The sequence below is a fragment of the Nomascus leucogenys genome, chromosome 18 (genome assembly GCF_006542625.1).
Source record: "Nomascus leucogenys isolate Asia chromosome 18, Asia_NLE_v1, whole genome shotgun sequence".
NCBI lineage: Eukaryota > Metazoa > Chordata > Mammalia > Primates > Hylobatidae > Nomascus > Nomascus leucogenys.
Window position 1 is genome coordinate 48609532 of NC_044398.1, and position 23211 is coordinate 48632742.

Here is a 23211-nt window from a genome sequence, read left to right on the forward strand (position 1 = left end):
TAAAAGTTGAGTCAAATATTTGAATGACAGTTGTACAAATACCATTTAATGTGATGTGGACTTACCCTCTATCAGGGGCTATTCTGAAAATTCAACACCTAACTCTCCCAACGCTATGAGGAAGATACTAGCATTTTTCCCCACTTTACGAATATGAAATTGAAAGGCAAAAACATTAAGTAACTTGCCTGAGGCCACACTATTAATGATTGGTAAAGCCAAAATTTCTATCCAGGCTGACAATTTCTAGAACGGTCATTTAACTTCTATAGACCTGTCATGCATTAAAGCCTTTAGAAGTTAGAAGTGGATAGAATTTATTTGCAATTAAAATTTCCCAGTGATGAACTGATAGGATCAAATGGCAGGATGTCAAGAGTGCATATTTACAACAGTCGGAAAGTTAGATCTTCAAGACCTATTCCAAATTCAGAAGCTTTGATGGTGGTTTTTGTGTACATACAGGTATCTATTCTTTCCAAATGAAGTGCAAGATTCTTGGGGGTATGAATAATGTCTAATAGTTTTCCATATTCTTTTTTCCATACTGTTCCATGTACACAGTAAGCAAAAATACTCGTTGGCTGATTTTGAAATCCTTTCCACTGGCTAGCCTTTTAGAACAGGGTTGATCATCCCTCCTCTGTGATATTGAGCATGAAGGCAACAGAACAGATTTGTGACTTCTAAAGCTCCCTTCCAGGGCTGTGATTTGGTAGGGGACAAAAATAGACAGGAAAAAGCACCAACATCCTTATGTCCTTCTGTGGCACAGTTGGAGAGTGCTATGCCAGAGTTTCTGATTTTAAAGGTTGTTTGAGAAAAAAAAAAAAAGATAAAATGAAGTTCTGAGCAATTCTCAAAATCACTTATTGATCATGTCACCCAGCTCTTCTAAATTCCAACCTGGATATATAAGAAATATCAAATTGGTGTTGGGAAAAAGAGCTAGGCTTTCTGACGGTCTCAAGGATATATCAGCAATAACAGCAAGCAGTCTAAATAATTCCAGACTTACGACATTCAAAGACAAGAGGACCAATCAAGATTTTACAAAACAATTGTCAGCAATAGAAACATATCAGAAAAATTACACTAGAATTGTAGCTAATATTTCTAAATATTTCTCTAGATTGTTACAAGGATTTTGAAATGATCATTTTGCCTCTAGACAGTGGCAATTTGATATTATAAGTAGCACAATAAAATAGTTTTGAAGCAAAAACTACAGGGGTCACTTTGCAATTGACCTTATACTTGGATGCATTATTGTTCTATTTTTTAGGGCTAAATGAAAGTGCAAAAAATATTATTGAGTCTTGAAAGGAAGAGTATAGGATATTGAAAATAACCTTCCAAATCTACTCTTGACAATTTAAAAATAGCACATTGTACATAGCCATTTTCACCTAATAGCTAAAACATAAAAACATGATTTGAGAAACAAGAAATGCATGCACTTGTTGCAATTATTTTGTAAAATCTTTAAGATTGGTCTTCTTGCCTTATCTTTGAATGTTGTAGTCTGGAAATATTTAGACAGCTTGCTGTTATCTCTAATATATCCTCGAGGCCAACAGGAAGTCTAGCTCTTTATACCAAAACCACTTTGGTATTTCTTTATTTTTTTTGAGACAGTCTTGCTCTATTGCCAGGCTGGAGTGCAGTGGCACGATCTCGGCTTACTGCAATCTCCGCCTCCTGGATTCAAGCAATTCCCCTGCCTCAGCCTCCCGAGTAGCTAGGACTACATGTGTGTACCACCAAGCCTGGCTAATTTTTTGTATTTTCAGTAGAGATGAGGTTTCACCATATTGGCCAGGATGGTCTTGATCTCCTGACCTCGTGATCCGCCCAACTTAGCAATTTGATATTTCTTATGCATCCAGATTGGAATTTAGGAGAACTGGTGAGAAGATCAATAGGGTGCAAGCACATGGAGACTTTGAAAGCATCAAATAATGATACTCTAGTAGTGAAATATGGTTTGTTTTCAAGTCATAATTTTACCTTCATTAATAAGACGAGCTCCAACTCCCAAATAAGCTGTGTACAAATAGGAAGCAATTGCTGTCCACCTTTACCCCTCAATGCCATCCTGGTCCCATTAAGGACACCCAACTCTCTGTGAGCCTCTCCTTCAAATTGATGTGCTCAGCTCTTACAGCACCTCCTGCCAGGAGCCTCATGCATGGTCAGGACCTGAATCCATTCACCACTTTCAATTCCTGCTACCTGGAATATGGCCCCTTGTAATCCCGTGAGAGCAGCCCAGCTGCCAAAGCCTGGCTTTTTCTAGCCTACTTCTATCACCACCCTCTTGATTTACCTTTCTTGCCCCTCTTAAAAATAACCAGGGCCAGTGTCACAAGAGACCTCACAACTCAGAGCTGCCAATGATGAAAGTTCAGCTATGTGGGAGTTTAAAATGGCTTGGTGGATTTTCTTGTGGCCCATCTTTTATGACATTTTTCCTGTGGGGAACCAGGCAGAATTCTAACTAATTTAAAAACTGGTATCTACAGCAGAATTCATTCCTAGGCTAGGGACCACATATAATAATAATCACCCCAAATAAGCAGCAGGAGCTGAAATTACATAACTGAAAATATTCCACCAGGGAAAGAAGAGGAGCTAAAATATTGGGGATGCATATTTAATACAGTTGCAGCTATAGAAGGAGAAAGTCTACTGGCCGAAAAATAAAAAGACCTTTAGGTGAAACTGCTCACTAATAATCCTGTCATGGGAACCTCTATAAAATGCTTACATTGAAGTCTAACAGATCCCAGAATTCTCCAGTGCTTTAGGGAATCAAGTTATCGAAAGCGTCCTATCTTTTGTATTTAGAAGGTCCTCTCTCTGTTTTAGGCTAAAATGTGTGTCAACACAACATGTTGACAATAAACCAAAAAAAGAAAAGAAAAGTAAGCAAACAGTTAAAAAAAAAATCACTCTTATAGTTCTTCTTTTAAAGGAAAAGCACTGGAAAACAAAACAAAAAATATCAAGGCCAGAGCACAGGACTAATTTAGCTGGAACTGAAAGGGACATATTAAAGGTCACCAGTGTGTAGGGCACACGAACTCAACGCCAAGAGGATTTGGGAGGCATTCGGCTTTGACTTAATACAGTAAAAGTGTTTGTGCTTAATTATGGGAGCACTTGGGGGCCCTTCCTTGCCCCCTTCCCATGTGGGGCATCATCAGTAATGGAAATCACTTGGTTGTGAGATTAACAAAGACAACACTCGAGATGCCAACCAGGGGCCACCGTTGTTCTAACAAATGACAACCGAGCCTCTATTTCAGGGCAGCAGGATGTCACTCTGGGGGATTTTTCCATCAGCCAAAGTACACCTACCTGGACCTTTGTAGATGTGACCTTCAATTAAGGCAACGATTTCCTCATTACCCATTTTCCACAGGCTTGTTTTACAGAGATGCTCCCAGGGAGCATGAAATGGGAAAACTCAGAAGGAATAAGAAAAGAGATTTTAAAACCAGGATAGTCATTATAGCCTCAGGGAGAAAGGAAGAACGTTTGGGAGCCTTTATGAAACTTTATTTTATTTATATTGTTTTTCAAGTGCATCTTTTACTAAGGGATGTGGTTGTCAACACGGCAACAAATATATGCTTTTTTGATGGATGAAGAAGTTCCTCTCCAACTTCCCCCTCCTGCTTTGGGCCAGCGTGGAGCTGAAGAATATTTTTATGTTAGCGACAAAATCTACCTCCTGGGCTTCATGATATTGAGCATGTTTGCTGGAGCCACAGCTTAATCAGTATGAGCCTATCCAATACCTCTATGAAAAACCGAAAACTGCCCAGAAACCTTCTCTATCAAAAGCATGGTACACAGTAGGTAGAGCTTCCAACCTCACAAGCAAGTCAGCAATTAAGCTCAGAACTGATCTGAAAAAGACTCTGAAAAATAACATACCACTGGTCCAGAAGCTAGAGACGACATAAAAGAGAATCCACAACAAAAATGTGGCATCATTTGTCTTCCACTTGACCTAGCACCAGCGGTGCTCCGCTCCTGCTTCTGGAACTGGGGGAATGATGGAGCAGGAACCCAGGCTAGGCTTATCTGTTCCCATTTGCAAGAGTATCCAGAGAGGCAGAACATTTCCAGTAGCAAAATAGCACGAAATCGGAGAAACATAAGAAGGAACAGCCACATTTTGACCCATGTTTTCTTGATAAGCCTTTTTCCTTAAATTTTTAATTTAGTTAACTCTCAAAGATCTTCCATGAAGTAAACACTCTTGTTCTCAGCTGAACAGGAATATTGACTTGCCTTGTGTTTTAGAGCAATCAGGCAGAGAAGAGTTTTGGTGAGGGGTGTCTGTGTTTGCATTTTGCTGTTTCCTTGCTTTGTTTTCTTTGTGGTTTGGTCATCCCATGCCACTCCTCTGATAGAACTTCATTTTATCATCATATTTCTTATTGCAAGCTGACAATATGTACAGATAGACATAGGACATGGTATCTATGTCCACTGCAGAGATTCATGGCCCATGTTAGGAACACAAACAATTCAGAAAGAAAATATACCAAGAGCGTTTCAAATATCAGCTGTGCAAAGGAGTCAATGTCAGCATAAGTCACGTCATGTGCCATCCTAGTACAGCACTCCACACTTTCAAGGCCTCCCAAAGTATTGGGTAATGACAAGCCTGCACTAATGTTTTATCACAGCTGCTGAAATAAAAACAGTAGAATGATTCAGTTTGGCAACTGATAAGGTCCTGATGGATCACTTAATTCAATACTTGTCTCTTACAGATGGAAACACTGGAAACCCAGCTGCGTGAAGCATGTAGTGAGTTCTATAGTTTTACGTTGCTCTGGCATTGGTCTTGAATCTAGGCTTGACTTTCTCATGCCAGGAGCAGGGCTTAGTCACCTTTGACATAGTCTTCTGCTCTCTGCTTCCTCCCAGTAACTCAAGGTGGTTGACAACCACTTCCTGGTGACCACGTCCCTAAGGGAGAGCTGGATACAACTTACTTGACTGGCCCCACTGACTCCCCCAACAACTCCCCCACCAACATAGAACACACAGATATGCTGCAGTGACCCCCTCTCAGTCACAGTGTCCACAGAGTTCACCCACTGATTAAAACTTCCCACAGGAAGCCTCCTTGGGCAATGCCCTGGACCCCAGTAAAGGCTTTGGCCCACAGGTTCCCCCTACAACTCTCTCTCTTGCTCCCCACTCACTGGTTGCATGTGTGTGTCTCAGACAGTTCCCCACTTCCAGCTGGCCCTGTGAGTCCTGCTCCTCTCCTCTCTGGGACCTGTGAGTAATACACGTCCTCTGCTGTTTCATGTGCTTTGTTGAGTTGCTTCCTCTGTGTCTCCCCTGCCTGACACACCTGAACCCAACCTCCTTCCGGGGTCTCCTAGACAGGAAACCGATCAAGGCTTTCCTAGAGAGTAGCTATCTTGGTAGGAATAAACTGAACACAGATCAAACAAGAGCCACAAGAGTGTCTGCTCGTAGAAATGGATCCCTGTGAAAGAAACACCTGCTCACAGGTGGTCACTTAGACATTAGGCCTTCCCCCAGGATGAGGAAGTATCCCAAGAAAGTCACACTGTAGACAGCCATGCCCACTTACTCCACAGCCCCTTCAGGGCAGGGGTTGAGTTTGTAGCCGCTCTCCAGAGAGAGAACTTGGGAACAAATTAGCGGAAAATATGACAAAGTGCTGTGTTCAGAATTGCTCTGAGAGTTGTGGAGAGTGGAGACTGTACTCCCGGTGCAGTGCCCTGAAATTAAGCTGTGCTTTTTGCTTTCATAGGTGAGACTCTCCCTGACAGTGCTCCCATCCCCATTTAAGTGTGTATTTAAATTTTTTTTTAAAGGTAACATTTTGTAAAAGAATAAACTGGCACCACAGACGTGTGTGGGCCTGTTCCAAATACATCTCAATGTAGTCAAGTAATTCTTTTGTTCCAAGACTCTTAACATACCTCGAAAAAAACACACCACACAAGATATGCTTTGCAGAAGAACAGTCTGCTCCAAGCTTTTCCTTTTATGATGCTATTGCTGTTATACTGCACTCTTTTCACACCTGTAGTCCACCAATCATAGCCCCTTAAAAATGTTTCATTTGTTGAGGAAAACTTCGTATTTTAAAAGTGCTTCTCAGGCTCTGTCTTCATGGCAATCTCCCCAGAGTAAATATAATCTCATTTCCTTTACAAAGGCAGCTTTAAATGTCTGAACACAGCAGTACACTCCAACTCCAAGTATGCATAGGTTCCTTACATCCTTATGAAGATATTTTGGAAGGTTCCTTGCCTCCAGAAACCTTCCTCACTTGGCTAACAGTGGTGCCTGCAATCTCACCATTCTATGAGTTAAGTATTGTGTTCTGCCACTGCTCTATTTCTTTGGAAGTCCTTGTGAGAGGACAGGGAAGAGCGAATTAAATTAGGGACATACACCCAAAAGGAGATGGAGTTAAAAATGAACTCCTCTTGGCCGGGTACAGCAGTTCACGCCTGTAATCCTAGCACTGGGAGGCTAAGGCAGGCAGGTCACTTGAGGTCAGGAGTTCGAAACTAGCCTGGCCAACATGGTGAGCCTCCATCTCTACTAAAAATACAAAAATTAGCTGGGCATGGTGGCAGGAACCTGTAATCTCAGCTACTCTGGAGGCTGAGGCATGAGAATCGCTTGAACTCGGGAGGTGGAGGTTGCAGTGACCTGAGATTGCACCACTCCACTCCAGCTTGGGCGACAGACTGAGACTCTGTCTCAAAAAATGAACAAAATCTCTTCCTGCTTTATAATTTTACCGACAGCTGACCCTGCATAAAGTACTGGCCTCAGATTTTGAAGTAAAAACTATAGATTCATGCTGTCTGCCACAGCTGGATATTCAAATAAAAAACTGAAAGCAAAGTGAAATAAAACAAATACGACACTAACACCAATCAAAACAAAAACTAAGAACATGTACAGTTGACCCTTGAACAACACAGGTTAGAACTCTGCAAGTTCACTTCTGTACAGATTTTCTTCTGCCTCTGCCACTCCTGAGACAGCAAGACCAACCCCTCCTCTTCCTCCTCCTCCTCAATCTACTCCTCATGCAGATGATGAGGATGAAGACCTTTACGATAATCCACTTCCACTTCATGAATAGTAAACGTACTTTCTCCTCCGTCTGATTTTCTTAATAACATTTTCTTTTCTCTAGCTTACTTCATTGTAAGAACACAGCATATAATACATGTACACGATATGTGTTAGTTGACTATGAAGGCTTCTGGCCAACAGTAGGCTATTACTAGCTAAGTTTTAGGGGAGTCAAAAATTATATGTGAACTTTCAACTGTGCAGGGGAGAGGTCGGGACCCCTAGCCCCCACATTGTTCAAGAGTCAACTGTACTCTCACTTGAAAACAACTAACTGTAACCAAAAGAATGGGCTGCCGAGTGGTGGGCACCTGTTCCCACTGACTGCCTGGCGTCCTTTTCCCTTTATTTGTGTCACAGAATCCAGAGACTCCCTTTTCGTTTTGGAGATGGCCTGTCTGCATTCTGTCTACACGTGTTCTCATGCCCACAGCCAGGGTGGGCTTAAGAGTAACCCATCTCCCTTGACAACTAACTGGCCCAGGGTTGGGCACATCATCCAACTGGAGTGAATCGGAATTGTATTAATGATAATTACATACTCTGAGGGAGAAAGCACCCTCTCTGCCTGAACCCTTTCTCAATGATCATGACCTGAAAGACCCCTTAACTATGGAGCTGTCATTACTACCTTTGACACTGCCTGGAGAGTGCTTGCTTGAGAAAGAAGCCAGCTCAGATGAAAATACAGAAGACACCCTGCTGATTGACATCCACTGAACCGTTGGTTCCAGCTATGCCTGAAGCCAAGTTCACTCCAAAGTTTCCCTGTTATGACCACTAATCTCTTTTTTCATTAAGCTCATCCAGGTTGTGTTTCTTGACATGCAACTGAAAAACCAGGATCACCACTCACTCATGCACCCGGGACCTTAAGAGATGCTTCCTCTTTTATGTAACATGCAAGTTGTTGTCTTTTATCTACATAATAAAAGATACGCACTTGACATGATCAGAACTAGTATCAAATATGTAGATGTCAGAGTTGATCTATCTAAGACGGATAACTGTTTTGAAACCCAAAGCACACATTCTCAAACCAAGGTCCAGAGAATTTTAAAAATCAATGAGACAGAAGTTTGCTTTGGCAGACAACATTAAATTTGAATGTTTGAGTACATTTGAATGTGAGTCAAATCTGAGTATGTTTAGCTACATCCAGTCCACGCCCCAACATCCCAACATAATTACTAACTCTGTGAAATCACAAAGGGGTTTAAAAATTCAGAAAAAGAACTACAGTAGAGAAACGTGCCAGGCTAGACACAATAGCACAGTATGAATTTAAAGAAGCCATTTGACCTTGTAAAATACAAACTAATGGAAATTCCTGTTAATTTTCAAAAGGATACACCAATTGTGTATGACTTAGCCTTATTTTATTACAAAGTTTTACTTTCACTTTCTTTAAGATACAGACTCAATTTCAAAACATCCATTTCCCACGTTTTATTCTGTCACAGAATTGCTGCAGAGTTTTGCCAAATTTGAACTCTCAATATGCCTCATTTCTGCTACCTGTGGCTTGTTAGGGAGAGAAGCAAGAGAATGGTAATACTCAAGTTCCACTTTGAACTTTGTGAATGCAAATTATACTAGAGAGCCTCAATGTGTGCTTGCTTTATTGCTTTACATTTTGAGTACAAACTGATATGTTTTGTTGTATCACCTGTCACTTTATAATTTTGCTGTTTCAACTTTTACATTTCTGTTTTTTCCAGTTTCTGCATCTAAAACTTACAAGAGAAACATCAAAAAGGGAAAGTGCAGGAGTATCTTTTAGCAAATATTTTCCCTTGCTGTCTACATTGCTATTTATCGTCCCTGCTGGGGTGTTTATAGCATTGGAGCAGGAGGAAAATGTGCCTGCCAAAAGGTAACCTGTTGTACTAACAGGCTGAAGACTTCTTAAAATATAAAAGTTCCAGAAAGGCCTGTTCTGTTCTGCACGACTTCCTCATGTCATATAAGCTTTAGTGTGGATTAAAGCAAGTCCATCAAGGCAGTGCATTCTGTAGCTGAAAATCAATCCAAAAAGTATTAATGTACCACCCCTTATATAGAAGTCATGATTCTTTGGCAGTCTGATGCTTTAACAAAATAAATTGAAGGAAAAAGGCTTTGTTGAAAACAACGCCCTCTGATAACCTTCCCAATACATTTGACTGAAATATCAAGGCAGGAAATTGTATAACAATTCAAAAAACATCACATATATGTCTGAAAAATGTGTGCAATATTGATGTTGAGTCTAGACTTCGCAAAACTAAAGAAACATCTTGGTTGTATTTCACTTGAATTATCCAAATAAGCCAGTCTGTGGAGGTCTGGTACAGGATATAAATGATAACTTTAAATTCTTCTTTGGCTATCTCTAGGAGGATAAAGCACAAAGAAGAAAATAAGGGGCAGGGAGGAAGTGAAGACATTATTACAAAGAATTATTTGATTGGGGGGAAACTTTTCCTGCACATCAATAGACACTTTCCTTAATGTGCTGTAAATAATGGTTGGAAAATTTTCTTTTTAAAAAAGAACATTTATAGAACACCTACTTTGAGTCACTAAAGCTGAAATAATACCATTCATATTATATTACTACTTCCTTATGAGTTAAGCAGATTTTTTTGAGTTTCATGAAAAACTAGCCAATTTTTCTAGGAGAATGCTTTCTATAGAAAATGTGCTCCCAGCTCAAATTTTTAACTTATGAAATTATCAAAACAATAACAATGATAACAACAGCTTCTCTGGTCAGCTTGGTCGTCCTCTTCCATTTTTTTCTGCTCTCCAGGCACTTTCAGCTCCTCTCCTCCACTGTCATTCTTACTCAAAGGTACGACTTACTTCACAGAGAAAACCAGAGTGAGAGAAATTGCCCCCCACACCCACCCACTGAAATGACAAACCTTCTTGTAATCACACCCATCAGCTCCTCTTTCCCCACTGCTATAACAGAGGAGCTATCCCTCTTCCAACTTATGGTAAATCTGTCCATCTGGGCTGTAGATTGTATCCCTTCCTGCCTTCCCAGGCAATTAACACCCGGATTATCTTTTCAGTAGTTTAATCTCAACATATCCCCCAATACTGGATTCTATCCATTGGCATTCAAGAATGCTCATAAGTACCCTATCTTAAAAGCAAACATAAAATAAAATAAAAACTCAACCTCCCTCCACGCCTCTTCCTTCCAGAGCTATTGTCTGTCTCCTCCCCTTTAGTAGAAACTTCCAGAGAGAATTTTATCTTTACTTGTCTCTCTTTCTTTACCTTCTATTGACTCTTCAGCCCATTGCAATCTGACCTCTAGTCCTGTTGCTCCATCGCTCCACTGAATGATTCTTGGAAGAGTCAACTCTCAGTAACCATCATGCCACTAAGTCCAATTGCATTCCAGTCCTCATCGGAGTGGAACTCTTGATGGTGTTCCACTCTTGTCCAGAGCTACCTTTTAGAAATTCCCCCCTCCTTGGCTTTTATGACAATAGGCTCTCCTGGTGTTCCACCTACCACCCCAGCTGCTCATTCTCAAGGTCTTTTGTCAGCTCATTGTGACAATCCAGGCTTTCAAGGGTCCTTAACATCCTATCCTGGGTCTCCTGAAATTTCCTCAGCAATTTTACCCATTCCTTCCACTTTGATTGCCATCATCTACATGTCAGTGATTCACAAACTTAAAATCTCCAATCCAAACATCTCCTCTGAATTCCTAACTCATTTGATTGTCTCAAAGAGAGTGGAAACTGAACCTAACCCCAATCAAATTCTGATCTTTCATCCAAATTAGCCTTTTGCTAGAGTCCCTTTGCTTACATGAAGGCAATTTCACCCATCAGTGATGAGGGCCTGAATCTTTGGTAACACCCTCTCCTTCATTGGCTTATCCACCACCATCTGCCCTGTTAGACTTTCTCAGTACATCTGGAATGCATCCTTTTCCAATCTCCACTGCCAGGTCCTTGTTGAAGTTCTCCTTTAGATTCTACTATGGTTACTTCAAAACTGGTCTCTTCATTTCTTCCCTTGCTCCACCCATAACCCATTCTACAGGCAACTGCCAGAGTCATCTAATAAAAATACAAAATGAAATTACATTCTTTGAAAATAAATTCAACAATTCTTAACTGTTGTGGCCATTGTTTGATATTTTTAAAATTATTTTTTGTTGATTTCTTTTAAAATTTTAGCCATTTACATAAAACTGTGATTAAATATTAAGAGGCAGACACTTTTCTATGTTGGTTGTTCAAATTATATTTTAAAGATTGCCCTATTTAGAACAGTCCTTTCAAATTTTGAATATGTTCTCTCTAATGATGTCTCTCTTGATTTGATGAGTGTTTCTGTTGGTTATAATTATTTTAATTTTCCCAATTTAAAAGTAATCCAATGAAGGCAAAATCATTTAATATTATTATCTGAGACAAATAATATAGTTTTCAAATACGGCTGTAACCTCTACTCTAGCAAATGTTTTGAATCTAGTGTGATTCAAAATTTAGCATTATCTTTCTTCACCTTGTTGGTTAGTAAATATACTGTATTACAAAAACTTCACATTGTAACTTTAACATTTTAGTTGGTAGTCCTTTCTCCAATATTTGAGGAATTTTCGAAGTAATTTTTAAAAGGCTAAAAAGATGGAATCAGAAAGTGAAGATTCATTTGTTTATTTCCTTCCTTCTCTGTCAGTACAAATCAAGGAGATGGCCAAAAATGAGGCCCAGATGACACCTCTTGCATGACAGAGTCACTTGACAGAATAACCACTTTTAATAGGCTTATTTTAAACACCAGTTAATTAAAATTCCAACTTTTAATATTTTTCCAGTTTCACTTCATCTATTCATACATTTCAAAACTAGGTTAGCTCCTACTAAAAATATGGTGTTGTATTGCTTTTCTGAAATATATAGGTTTGATGTTTTCAAAAAACTTGACTAGATGTGATGCAGTTTTGAACTACCAACCCGAATCTCCATATTGCATGAATCTGAAGTACTTAGAGGGAGTTAGTGGCTCAAATGGCCTTCTGGGAGCAGTCGATTTCATCTATTTCTGACAAAGGGATGAGAGCTTAATGAAAGGAATCGAGCAGTTACCATCCAGTCTACTCTTACTAATGGGCTACGGTTCCAATCCGACTCAGGGAGCCCCAGCTGAAGGCCTTATTTCTGCAGCACCCCCTAAGTGGGAGTCCAGGAAACTGGGCATTGCCCACTCACAGCCTCTGCAGGGCGTTCTGGGAGTGCAGTAGAGGACTCTTCCCTTCCCTGGAACTGGGTCCTACCAAGTCCAGGGATTTGTTCTCTCAGGAAGAATAATGTGTTCAAGAGACCAAAATAAAATCAACCCGGGAACACTGCCAAATTCTTCCTCTGTCTATCACTTATTCTCGTATAGAGCCGGCCTGTCTCCACGCTGGGGAACTGCAAAAATCTAAAACTGACCCCTCTCACCACTTAGTGGAATCCAACAGCAAAGGAAAAAGGTTGTTAGCAAGGACAATTTGCTCTGTACCAACCCACTGGCCGGCAATTCTCAATCAGTGCGGTAGGGCTCCATTACCCAGCACTGTATGTGGAAACTAAGGAGTCTAGAAAAACCTCAGATCAGCTAAGAGCAGGGAAATCAGAAGCAGAACTTAAATATGACATTTCCTTCTGAGTCCATAGTGCATCCCTTATTCGCTGGTTGGAGAAAGCTGGCAAAAGCGCTCAGCTGGAGGCAGGCGTTTTCTGTGCGTTGAGGCGCCGGAGGAGCCATTCCCCTCGGGAAAGGCAGGAGGGAGCGGTGGGGACAAGGTCGGGGTGGGGGCAGTCGCTCCGGAGTGCACGATCCAGTGGCTTTATTTGCTGGCCTGGCGGGTCTAGGCTGGGAAATGCACACTCAGCAGGGAAAGGGGAAGAGAGATTGGCGGCAGTTTTCTAAAAACAACACAGCTCAAGTCTCCCGCGTGTGCCCCCTCGCTCACCCCGCCGAGGCGCAGAGCGATCCAAAGGGCGCCCCGGAGCAAGCGCGGAGGCCGGGTCCCCCCAGGACGCAGGCGGGCCTCGGAGACTCCAGGCCGCCCCGGGCCGCCGCTCCCTCCCTGTTCCCCTTCCCTGTCAACCTGCCAGGTCCTGAGAGGCGCCGCTCCCTCCGAGCCTGGACCGAGGTCGCTCCGGGTCACCCTAAATCTGATGATGCCGCTCGCCCGGCGCAGCTGGGGGCTGGGACTGGCGGGGGGCTGTACCTGGGGAGGCGGCGACGCGCGCAGGTAGTAGCCGAGAGCCAGGGCTGCCTCTGCAGCGCTCACTCCCCCGGGGTCTGCGCTGGGCGCGGTCGGCGCCCCCGCCTCGCCTCCCGCCTGCCCGCCTGCCGGGGCGCAGGGCTGTCCACGGCTTCGACACTGCTCCTTCCTCTCAACTTAGGCATTTAACTCCCAGCCCTTCAGTGCCCACTTCCCACCCCGCGCCTCCCAGGGGTCCGACAGCTGAGAAGAAGGAAGAAACTGGCAGAGGAAGGAGGCTCCCGGGGGGGCCGAGTCTCCAGCTTGGAGACCGGGAATCCCGGAGAGCGTGGGGAGGAGAAGACAGGCTTGACCCGGGGCGAGAGAGTGGCGAGTGAGTGGCGAGTGCGGGCTCCGTGGGTGCACCTCCGACTGGCCCGGGAATCTCCTGCACCCCGAGGGGCGCATGTCACTGCCCCCAGCCGGAGCCGCGAGCGCGCAGTCCTGGCCCAGGGCCCGCGCGCCTTGGGCTTTCTCCCTGCCCGCCCCTTTTTCTTCCGCCAAAACCTTTGACCAGAGTCTCCTTGCCAGCATTCCTACCTCCCTTTGGCCAGCTATTTGTGCCAGGTAGGAATCAGGCTGTACTTTGGCTGTGTGTGTGGACGCCAATCCCCAGGAGGCGTGTGACCTTTTCACCTTACCCACAAACTCCCTGGGAGGTGGCCCATGGGCACTGACCCTTCTCCGGGGCCTGATCAGTGACTGCAACCTGTTTGTTCCCAGAAATGTCCTTGCTTTTCGCGTCTGCATACGCTTCCTGCAGCAGTTCTCGGAAAACCCTCGGGGATGGGCCTGGGGGGCATCCAGCGGGCTGGGGGCACGCGCCGCTGTGGGAAGTGGGGGTGGCAGGAGCTCCAGGGCCGGCGTGCACGTTGCCTGTGGCCGGGAGCGGGCACTGTGAGGGCGCAGCCAAGAGCACCCCTCCCCCGCCACTCTTTCCCTCCCTCCGGATGCACAGAGAAACGGGGGCCGCCCGACCCCTGATTTCCACACCCCTCCCTAGCACCTGGGCTCTCAGACAAGGTTGGACGGGGTCGGGCGGCGATTGCCCCCCAGCTTGGAAGGCGCAGCACCTCCCACCCTCCGGTGTTCCCTCTGCCCCAGAGGAACGGGCACCAAATCTCGGGAAACAATGAAGCCTCCGCGGCGCGCAGAGGGCACCCGGCAGCTATCGGCACCCAGCCGCTCGCCCTGATGCGGGCCAAGGAGGCCGCGTGGGGCTGCAGCCCGGCCTCGCCCGCCCAGGCAGTCTGACTTAGCTTCACACCACAGCGACACTGCCGCCCCTCGCCCGGCTTCGCGATGCGGCTCCCACTCCAGCCCGGCTTTCCCCTCCTGGCCCTCCAGCTCTGGGCAGGGGCGTCCAGGGGTGCCCCGCTGGTCCCCGCCACAGGTCTCAGGCTGGCGCGATGAGGAGTGGCAGGGGGGTGACCCTGCGCTCCTCGCCGCCGCGGGTGCGGGCCCCGGGATTTGAAGTTGCGAGAAGCAGCCGCCACCTCCCGGGCGCTCCGCACTGCGCGGCGGCGGGATCTGCGCCTGCAGGAGCTGCCCAGCTCTCCCTCTAGGGGTGCAGAGCGAGCACGCGAGGTGGGCTGGCCAGACCCCGCGGCTGGCACGGACCTCCGCGCCCCTTCCTCCGACGCCCGCACCCACGAGCCCGGGGCGCAGACTCCCAGCGCCTTCCTTCCCCCGGAGATCCCTGCAGGGTCTCGGGGAAAGACACAGACGGACGGGGAGAGCACTCGGAGGGAAAGTTGTTCCTCCCAGTCTCCTGTCAGGCAATTACAGGCGAGCCCAAGCGGGGAGAGGGGCGGGAGGAAGCGAGGGAAGGGCTCCGGAGTGGGGGGAGGCCGCAGGAGGGGAGGCGGGGGTGCAGTTGGTGAAACTCCTCTGTCTCCCGCTCATCTTTTCATTGCTCGTTTCTCTCCTTCCCGCAGACACCCGGACCTCCCCTGGGCGCCAGCTCCGCGGCTCCAACGGGTCCAGAAACAAGCCGGATTTTTTTTTCTTCCTGGAAATTGGCTTTGGTGTGTGTTGCCCTACCTCCCTCCTCCCCCTCCCACCCTCAGCCCCCCCCCCTTTTTTTTTTTTTTTTTTTTGAGACATGGCCCGGGCAGTGGCTCCTGGAAGAGGAACAAGTGTGGGAAAAGGGAGAGGAAGCCGGAGCTAAATGACAGGATGCAGGCGACTTGAGACACAAAAAGAGAAGCGTTCCTCTCGGATCCAGGCATTGCCTCGCCGCTTTCCTTTCTCCAAGACGGGCTGAGGATTGTACAGCTCTAGGCGGAGTTGGGGCTCTTCGGATCGCTTAGATTCCCCTCTTTGCTGCATTTCGCCCCACGTCCTCGTTCTCCCGCGTCTGCCTGCGGACCCGGCGAAGGGAGAATGGAGAGGGGGCTGCCGCTCTTCTGCGCCGCGCTCGCCCTCGCCCTCGCCCCGGCCGGCGCTTTTCGCAACGGTAAGTGACAGGCGGAGGCGCGGGTGACAGCGGCGCCCCAGCTCCCAGCTGCCTGCTCCGGACCGGGGCTCAGGCAGGGCTTCCCGGGATCAGCCGGGAACAACCGACTCCAGGGCGAAGGAAAGTTTTATCTGGGAGGAGAGAAGAAGAAATGAGATCAGGCGGTTTAGAGCAGGAGGATTTCAGGTCTTTGGGCTCCCTCCTGACGTTGATCGTTGGGCTGTGGGGCTTTTCCTTACCTCTGTTACAAGACAGAGCTGCCTACCTTCCCAGATCAGCATGCCAATTATCTTAATAATGTTTCCTCCCAATGGCAATTAGAAGAGACTCCCTTTCAAAAATCTGATGGCTGTTGAAAGTTAATGAACACTTTACCAGGAGATCTTACTTCCTGGTTCCTTTGCTGCGCCCCTAAGCCGTTTTCTCTGGTGGGTGACGGCCAGAGATATCGGTTTGTGGGTTGATGAAACTCTCTCCCCCGCCTTTGCACATCTTCCGTAATCTGTCTGGAGTATGACTGAAAGTTACATAGTATCAATACAGGAATCTGATATATACAGTGTAAGGCACCAGGATTATCTGAAAATCCCTAAGCTAGTTGCAGCTTCCACTTAGCTTTTAAAACCACTCACTGTTAAGTAAATGAAAAACTATACTGGGGTCCAAACAGTACCATGTAACCTAAATAATGCGTTTTAAAATGGGATCTGGTTGTAGGCATGTTTGACTTCACACTGTAAAGTAAGTGCAGGCAAGGGTATGCCTTTACAGTAAGTCGTCAGCAATTGTTATTAACTAATGATCAAATATTTACTTTTGTCTGGCTTAGATTTCAATCACAGTAATTAGAAGAAAAGAACATCCACTACTTACTGTGGTATATTGTTTTAATAACAGACCGCAAGTGGAGGGCCTCATACCAACAGGAATTTAAATCACATCTTTATGATGGAAGTTAATCTCTCTAATATGCTTTTTCAAGGTTTTATGATTTCAGCAATGGATTTCCCTCAGCAGCTACCAAGCCGTATTCTTAAGAGATGCTTAAAGCAAAACACATGCAAAAAAAAAATTATGAACATGGAGTTCAACTTATTAATGAACCCAAGTTGACGGCATTTTTCTATAATCTGGCAGGAAAGCAAGACGCAAAAAATTATGAATGTAGAATTCAATTTATTAATGAACCTGAGCTGGTAGCATCTTTCTATACTCTGGCAGGGAATGAAATAGCATTCTCTTCCAACTGAAAGAGCTCAAATGGTTGGACTAGAAATTATAGTAACCCTGTCCTCCACAACTCTTGAGACTAAATCCATAGTGGGGGTGTTCACAAGACAGATTTGAAGCTCAATGCAAAGAGCTATCAGACTTTAGGTTGTGAACTACACAAATATATATGCAGTACACACACACACACACACACATTCTTAATTTTCTTAGCAGAAATCTGGGGAATGCTGAAAATCTGGCTTTAGTTGGTGAGCTTTACCAGCAAAAGCCATGTTGCTATGCTTGAAGTGACCAGAGCCAGAAAATGCCTCTGTAACTCAGCAGACCTCTTAAAGCCATGTCCACCTCCTCCGAGTAACCAGTGTCTGCTAAATTAATTCATTAACCTTATTTAGGACTAATGGTCCAGAGTCATTAGAAACTGCTCTTTCTTAATCAACTGCTAGAGAGATTGAACAGAGCCAGGGAGTCTAGCAGTCCACATTATCTTATTACACTGTCACTTTCTCAGAAGTCACAGATTAAAGAGCTCTGGTGTGGTACCAAGTCCACCTAAATGTCTTCTGAAGTGACTCTGTCGAGTGACTAGAACCAGTGCTGTTTTATTTCACTCCTGTAACAGATGCCAGACACTACCATGATGTTTGTCAAGAGCTGGAGGAAACTTAATGAGACGAGGTCACTTTCCAAGTTTTCTGCACATTCAAAATAATGCAAGAGTCTCAGTAGAATCACATAACAGAATCCAACATGATCATTAGCTGAGATTTTGAACTCCAGTTGCAACATCATTTCTTCCTGGCAAAGCTTAACGCTTTTACAAGCCAATGCAAAGGAAACCAGCGTAAGACTACCTCCAGTCTAAGGAACAAAGTCAGAAGCACCTAGCGATTGAGAAAAACAATATAACTTATATTGTCTTCTTTTTTTAATTTATGGGAAATGATTTCTGTAATGCATGTAGCTGTATGCATTTTTGATGTGCACTTCATCTTTCATTTCCATTTGACCTGGTTTTCTTGTAATAAAATTCTGTAGATTTATAAATTCATGCTGAGAGCAAAGAATGCTATTCTCTTTCCACAGGGAATCTATTAGATGCAGTGTTAAAATCTATATATACTATTACTGAAAATTTGTGATTGATAGGCTTATATATTTCACTGCTTTCATACTGTTTCTCTTATATAGTTTATGCACCGAATTTTTACTGCTCAAAATTAAGCATCAATAAATGTGGCAGCATTTCAGGCTGAGGTGCTCCATTATGAAATCCATCATAAAATGTGACAATGAGAATCTATGCTGAACAATATAGGCAGCCCAGAGACTGGTTTATTTGGTTTATTTGGCTTCACTTGAGCATTTTTGAAATGAAGGCTCGAAACTAGTTAGCTCCCTTTCCCAGAATGTGAGAATGTGGGTTACAATATGTGATACCCAGACCTGTGTGGTGGGTTATTTTTCACCCAACATTTAGGTAATTAGAATTAATGCCATGTGGCTATTTACTTTTCCTTCTGCCCTGTTGCTTTGATCTGATCTCCAAGCTTGAACAACTTTACTTGGAGAAGTAAAGCAGAATTATTTCTGCTTCACCAAATATACTTTGTTCTCTGTTGATTTGGATCTCAAGAGCAGAGATAACTCAAAATCACTTAGATTTATGGGCAGATAAAACAACAACAACAAAAGGTTTGGCTTTAAGCCAATCAAAGACAATCCCCACTGATCAATGACATAGACCAGGCTTATCATCAAAAAACAACACAAGGGGTCGAACAGCATCTTTCACTCACTTTCCACTTAGAACTTGCTACTTAATGTGATTACACTTCTTGGGGGATAATTAAGTCTAGCAGAAGCTCCCAGGGGACCATGTTAACATCAATTGAGGGGATTTAATGTTTTTAATGCTAGAAGACCTTTTCCTTAGGAAGAAACTTCGGGGCTGGGGGAAGAGTCCTCTCAGATCTCAGTTGGCTTTCTGCCTGAGTCAACCTTCCTGAGATCAAAGAGTGTTTTTTCCTGGAGTGTTGCACTCAGGGCCACACGAAGGACTTACGGGGACCTTTTAGAGTTCCCCTTAAAAAGTTAGGGAGTGCTTAATAACCAGTAATTTACATATAAAGCTAGATTACCTAACAGGTTGTCAGGAAAGATCTGCTAAAATCTTACTTTTATTGCAGATAAATGTGGCGATACTATAAAAATTGAAAGCCCCGGGTACCTTACATCTCCTGGTTATCCTCATTCTTATCACCCAAGTGAAAAATGTGAATGGCTGATTCAGGCTCCGGACCCATACCAGAGAATTATGATCAACTTCAACCCTCACTTCGATTTGGAGGACAGAGACTGCAAGTAAGTGGGAATGTTTTTGAACAGGGCACCACAGCACCATCTAGTGGTCACGCCTGTCTACGGGGGCGGGGAAGTCGGTGTGTACAATGTAGATTATAAATGGATCCAGGAGAGATTCCAATCTCAGCCAGATTATATGTCAATGGTATGGAAATTGAAGTACGTTAAGTGATTTCTGAGTTCCCCAAACCAGGAAGGTTATAGTTAAATGTGTAATCTCTTATACTCCTTCCTGTTAGCACTTTTGGTTTGGGAACTCTTTTGTTAAGAATGTATACAGTATGTATGTTTCTTTTTACTTTCTTTTTTTTTTTTCCTGGAGAGGGGAAGAACTAGAAACTCAAAAATCTCACTTGCATTTTTACGAAATACAGTTGATCACTAATATACATCCCATCCACAGATAGTGGGATTGAAGATCTCACTATTTGAGATATATTGAACATCTTACGATTTAAGAACTGCATTCATCTTACTAAGTTTGACATGGGAAAAGCAAATTGTCGTTGAATAAAAATAAGGCCTACAGGATAAGCCAGATGAGGGGTTTTGTAAATCGTGGGTTACTGATTAAAATACTTTTATGGAAAATGCTAGAAAATAATTGTTAAGACACGATGAATACAATGGGAACTCAAATACACATCAGTATTTCATCCATCGGCTTAGTCTTACTATCTTTTTCTGTTGTTAAGTTTCGAAACATCAACTTATGCCAGATTTTGTTATTATGAAGACATTCTCACTATAGAGAGAGTCGAAATTATATTTTCTCACTTTATGTGAAAGAACTGGTATGTGGATATTGCTTTCCACAGTATCGAAAGTATGTTTTTACCTTGCACATAGCAGTTCACTCAGATATGTGTTTGCTCATCTCTCTTGACACCCAACAGACCCCCTGTCTCTGTCTTGTCCACATTATCCCATTCTGACCCACTGAAAGTGGTGTAGTCTCCAGAGACTTGAACCTGAATATCCATCTTTTATTAAGTTTGTACATATATAGATAGTTTTATCAAAGAAAAATAATCGATTTAAATCTCAATTCTAAAGTGTTTCTCAAGGACTGAGAGGTTTTTGCAAGTTTTTAAGTGGGTCACTTAGGTGTAACCGTATATGATATCTATAGACTACTGCTATCGCTGGACCTAAATATTATTTTGCAAGTATATTCATTGTTAAAGACAGTCTATTTGAACACACATTTCTTTTGGGAAAAACAGAGTAATATCAAAATCTTCCTACCTGTAGGAAGTGCTCGACAACCTGTTCAGTTGGTGTAGTAAACTAGCTTTTCATGGTCAGAGAGATGAGGTCATCTGGTTCATTCAACATTTTGGTACCTAGAGAATTCGCATAAATCCACAGGCTGATGTTCAGTTTCCAAATGATCAGTGTATACTACAGTGCAATAAAATTATACCAACTCCAATTTAATCTTTGCTTTGTGATTCAGAAGTGCTTCAGGGCATTATATTGACTTTTTAATTGTGTATGGAAGTTACCATTAATAGTGTTCCACTGACTGCTTGGAAACAAGGAGTTCATTGTATTGATTTATTTATTTTTGCTAATATTCTTTATGGTGGTTTTTATAGTGTCAATCACTTAGACAATCTGGAGACTTGTTTTCTATTATATTTGATTCACTTCATTAGTAGTAGTAGTATTTGCTTTTTGACCACGTTTAAACTGCTATAGGAGAAACTCCGGTAAAACATACTCAAGTAATAACATCATTCCAAAAAATAAAGTGGTGTTAGAATTCAATAAACTGACGTTTACTAATTTCGAATCTGGAAATCATGACCATCAGTGCGTGTAATATAATACTTAAAGAATTCAGAATAATCACTAGTTATTGGCAGTGGTGTGGTGGTAAATGTTTAACAGCTGGCTCTTTGGAGAAGACGAGTCAAGTCCTGATTTGTATGTAGCACATGCCAATTTCTGTGGTGTAAATACTCTCATCATAGCCAATTTCAAACTAACCATGTGATGTCACTGTGCCCAGACTAGCAAAGAAATGTGCACAGTTGGTTCTTATGAGCTGGTGGGCGCCAGATCCAGCACACAACTGGAGCAGAAATTTAAGAAGGGAAGCCAGTTGAATCACTTAATATATGTAAAGGGCTTACAATTCTATTTGCACATACATTTCTTCTGGGAAAGAACAGAGTAATATAAAAAAATCTTCCTACCTGTAGAAAGCGCTCAACAACCTGTTGAGTTGGTGTAGTAAACTAGCTTTTCATGGTCGGGGAAATGAGGTCATCTGGTTCATTCAACATTTTGGTGCCTAGAGAATTAGCATAAATCCACAGGCTGATGACCAGTTTCCAAATAATCAGCGTATACTAATTATTACAACAGCATCTCACAGTATTACGATAGTGTCTAGCTTACAATCGTGTCTAGCTCACAGTAAACCTTAAATAATGATTTGTCATATCATGGTGTCAGGTGGGGTATAATGGGGTTAAAGGTGCACCTTTTTGGTTAGTTTTCTTTTTAAAAAGTACAATAAAGGATGATTGTAATTCAAAGAAAATGACAATTTTAGTGATATCAGCAAAGTATTTGAGAAACTGACATGACCAAGAAGATGTTACATAACAATCTTATGATGGTGACTTTGTTTTTTTAATGCTACAGAGTAAGGTGATTTCTTAATTGTCCCAACTGACATTTTGCTCTCTGTGAAGGTGCCATCTCCTGGTCAAAGTTGAAAGGCTGTTATATTTAGCCTGATGAAGTCAATGGAGATTAGATCCATGGAAAATATCTTCGCGTTATGTTTTGAAGTGTTGTAATGTGATCTTTTTATCAATGAGAAACTGCAGAAAGATATAGGAAGACCAGCATAAGGCATTCCTTTCACTATCTTTCTAAGCTGATTCATATGAATGACTAGTGCTCAGTGTTGAAGGGTGCATTTGTGATTCTACAAATGTGGCAAAATACTTACCTCCTTTTGTGAAGGCTTTGAGAAGAATCCACAGTTTTAAATTTTACAGGGGATTGGAATGCCCCAGGAAAAAAAAAAAAAAAACCTGGGAACACCAGAAATTCTTTGAAGAGCAAATTCATAGACTTCAAAGTTTAGATTAGAGTCCTACAAACATAGTTTTGTTATTAGGGTTTTTTTGTACTTTATATCAGGCTATTTACAAAAGTGGATTGGAGGTGGCACAAAACTAGGCACAGTTAAAACCACATTCAGAAAGCTGGTGAGCTTTTAGTTATCACTCTTGTTAAGAACAAACTATTCACCTTATTTAAGACATGTAATATTTTTCCTTGTTCCAGCTACATTATATGTCTATTGGCAGTAAAAAACATCTGCTATGCTGATGTCATAGGGTTACTAGTAGGATCAAGTAGTAGATGGCAAAGCCCTTTTAAAAGGTAAAAGTGACCCTCAAAATAAGTTATCATTATTATGATATCTTTAACAAGTTGGTGATTTTTAGAACATTTGGAAATACGAAACTAAACATACGTCAAACTAAATCTGTTGACCCAGTAATGAGATGATTTGCACATGATACACCCTGCATTTTCTCTTGAAATGGTCAGTATTTGTACAGTCAACTTTCACCCTGAGAAAGCTTAAGAAATTGATGTCTTAGCACATTTGCTTATTGTGAAACATCTTTGAAACCCAAGTAAACAGTTTTGTTTTGTAGAGTATACGGATGGTTAAGTCATTAGA

At 43.0% G+C, this 23211-nt stretch overlaps 1 protein-coding gene across 2 annotated transcripts in view; it reads left to right on the forward strand.

Moving 5' to 3' along the window:
- Nucleotides 1–15310: 15310 nt before the first annotated feature.
- Nucleotides 15311–23211, forward strand: part of NRP1 (neuropilin 1) — a 157662-nt gene continuing 149761 nt past the window's right edge. For both annotated transcript variants that reach the window (XM_030798131.1, XM_030798130.1), the window contains exons 1-2: nucleotides 15311–15896; nucleotides 19319–19493. In XM_030798131.1, coding sequence (XP_030653991.1) covers nucleotides 15824–15896; nucleotides 19319–19493 — 248 coding nt within the window. In that variant the 5' untranslated portion in view covers nucleotides 15311–15823. The remainder of the gene's footprint in view (nucleotides 15897–19318; nucleotides 19494–23211) is intronic.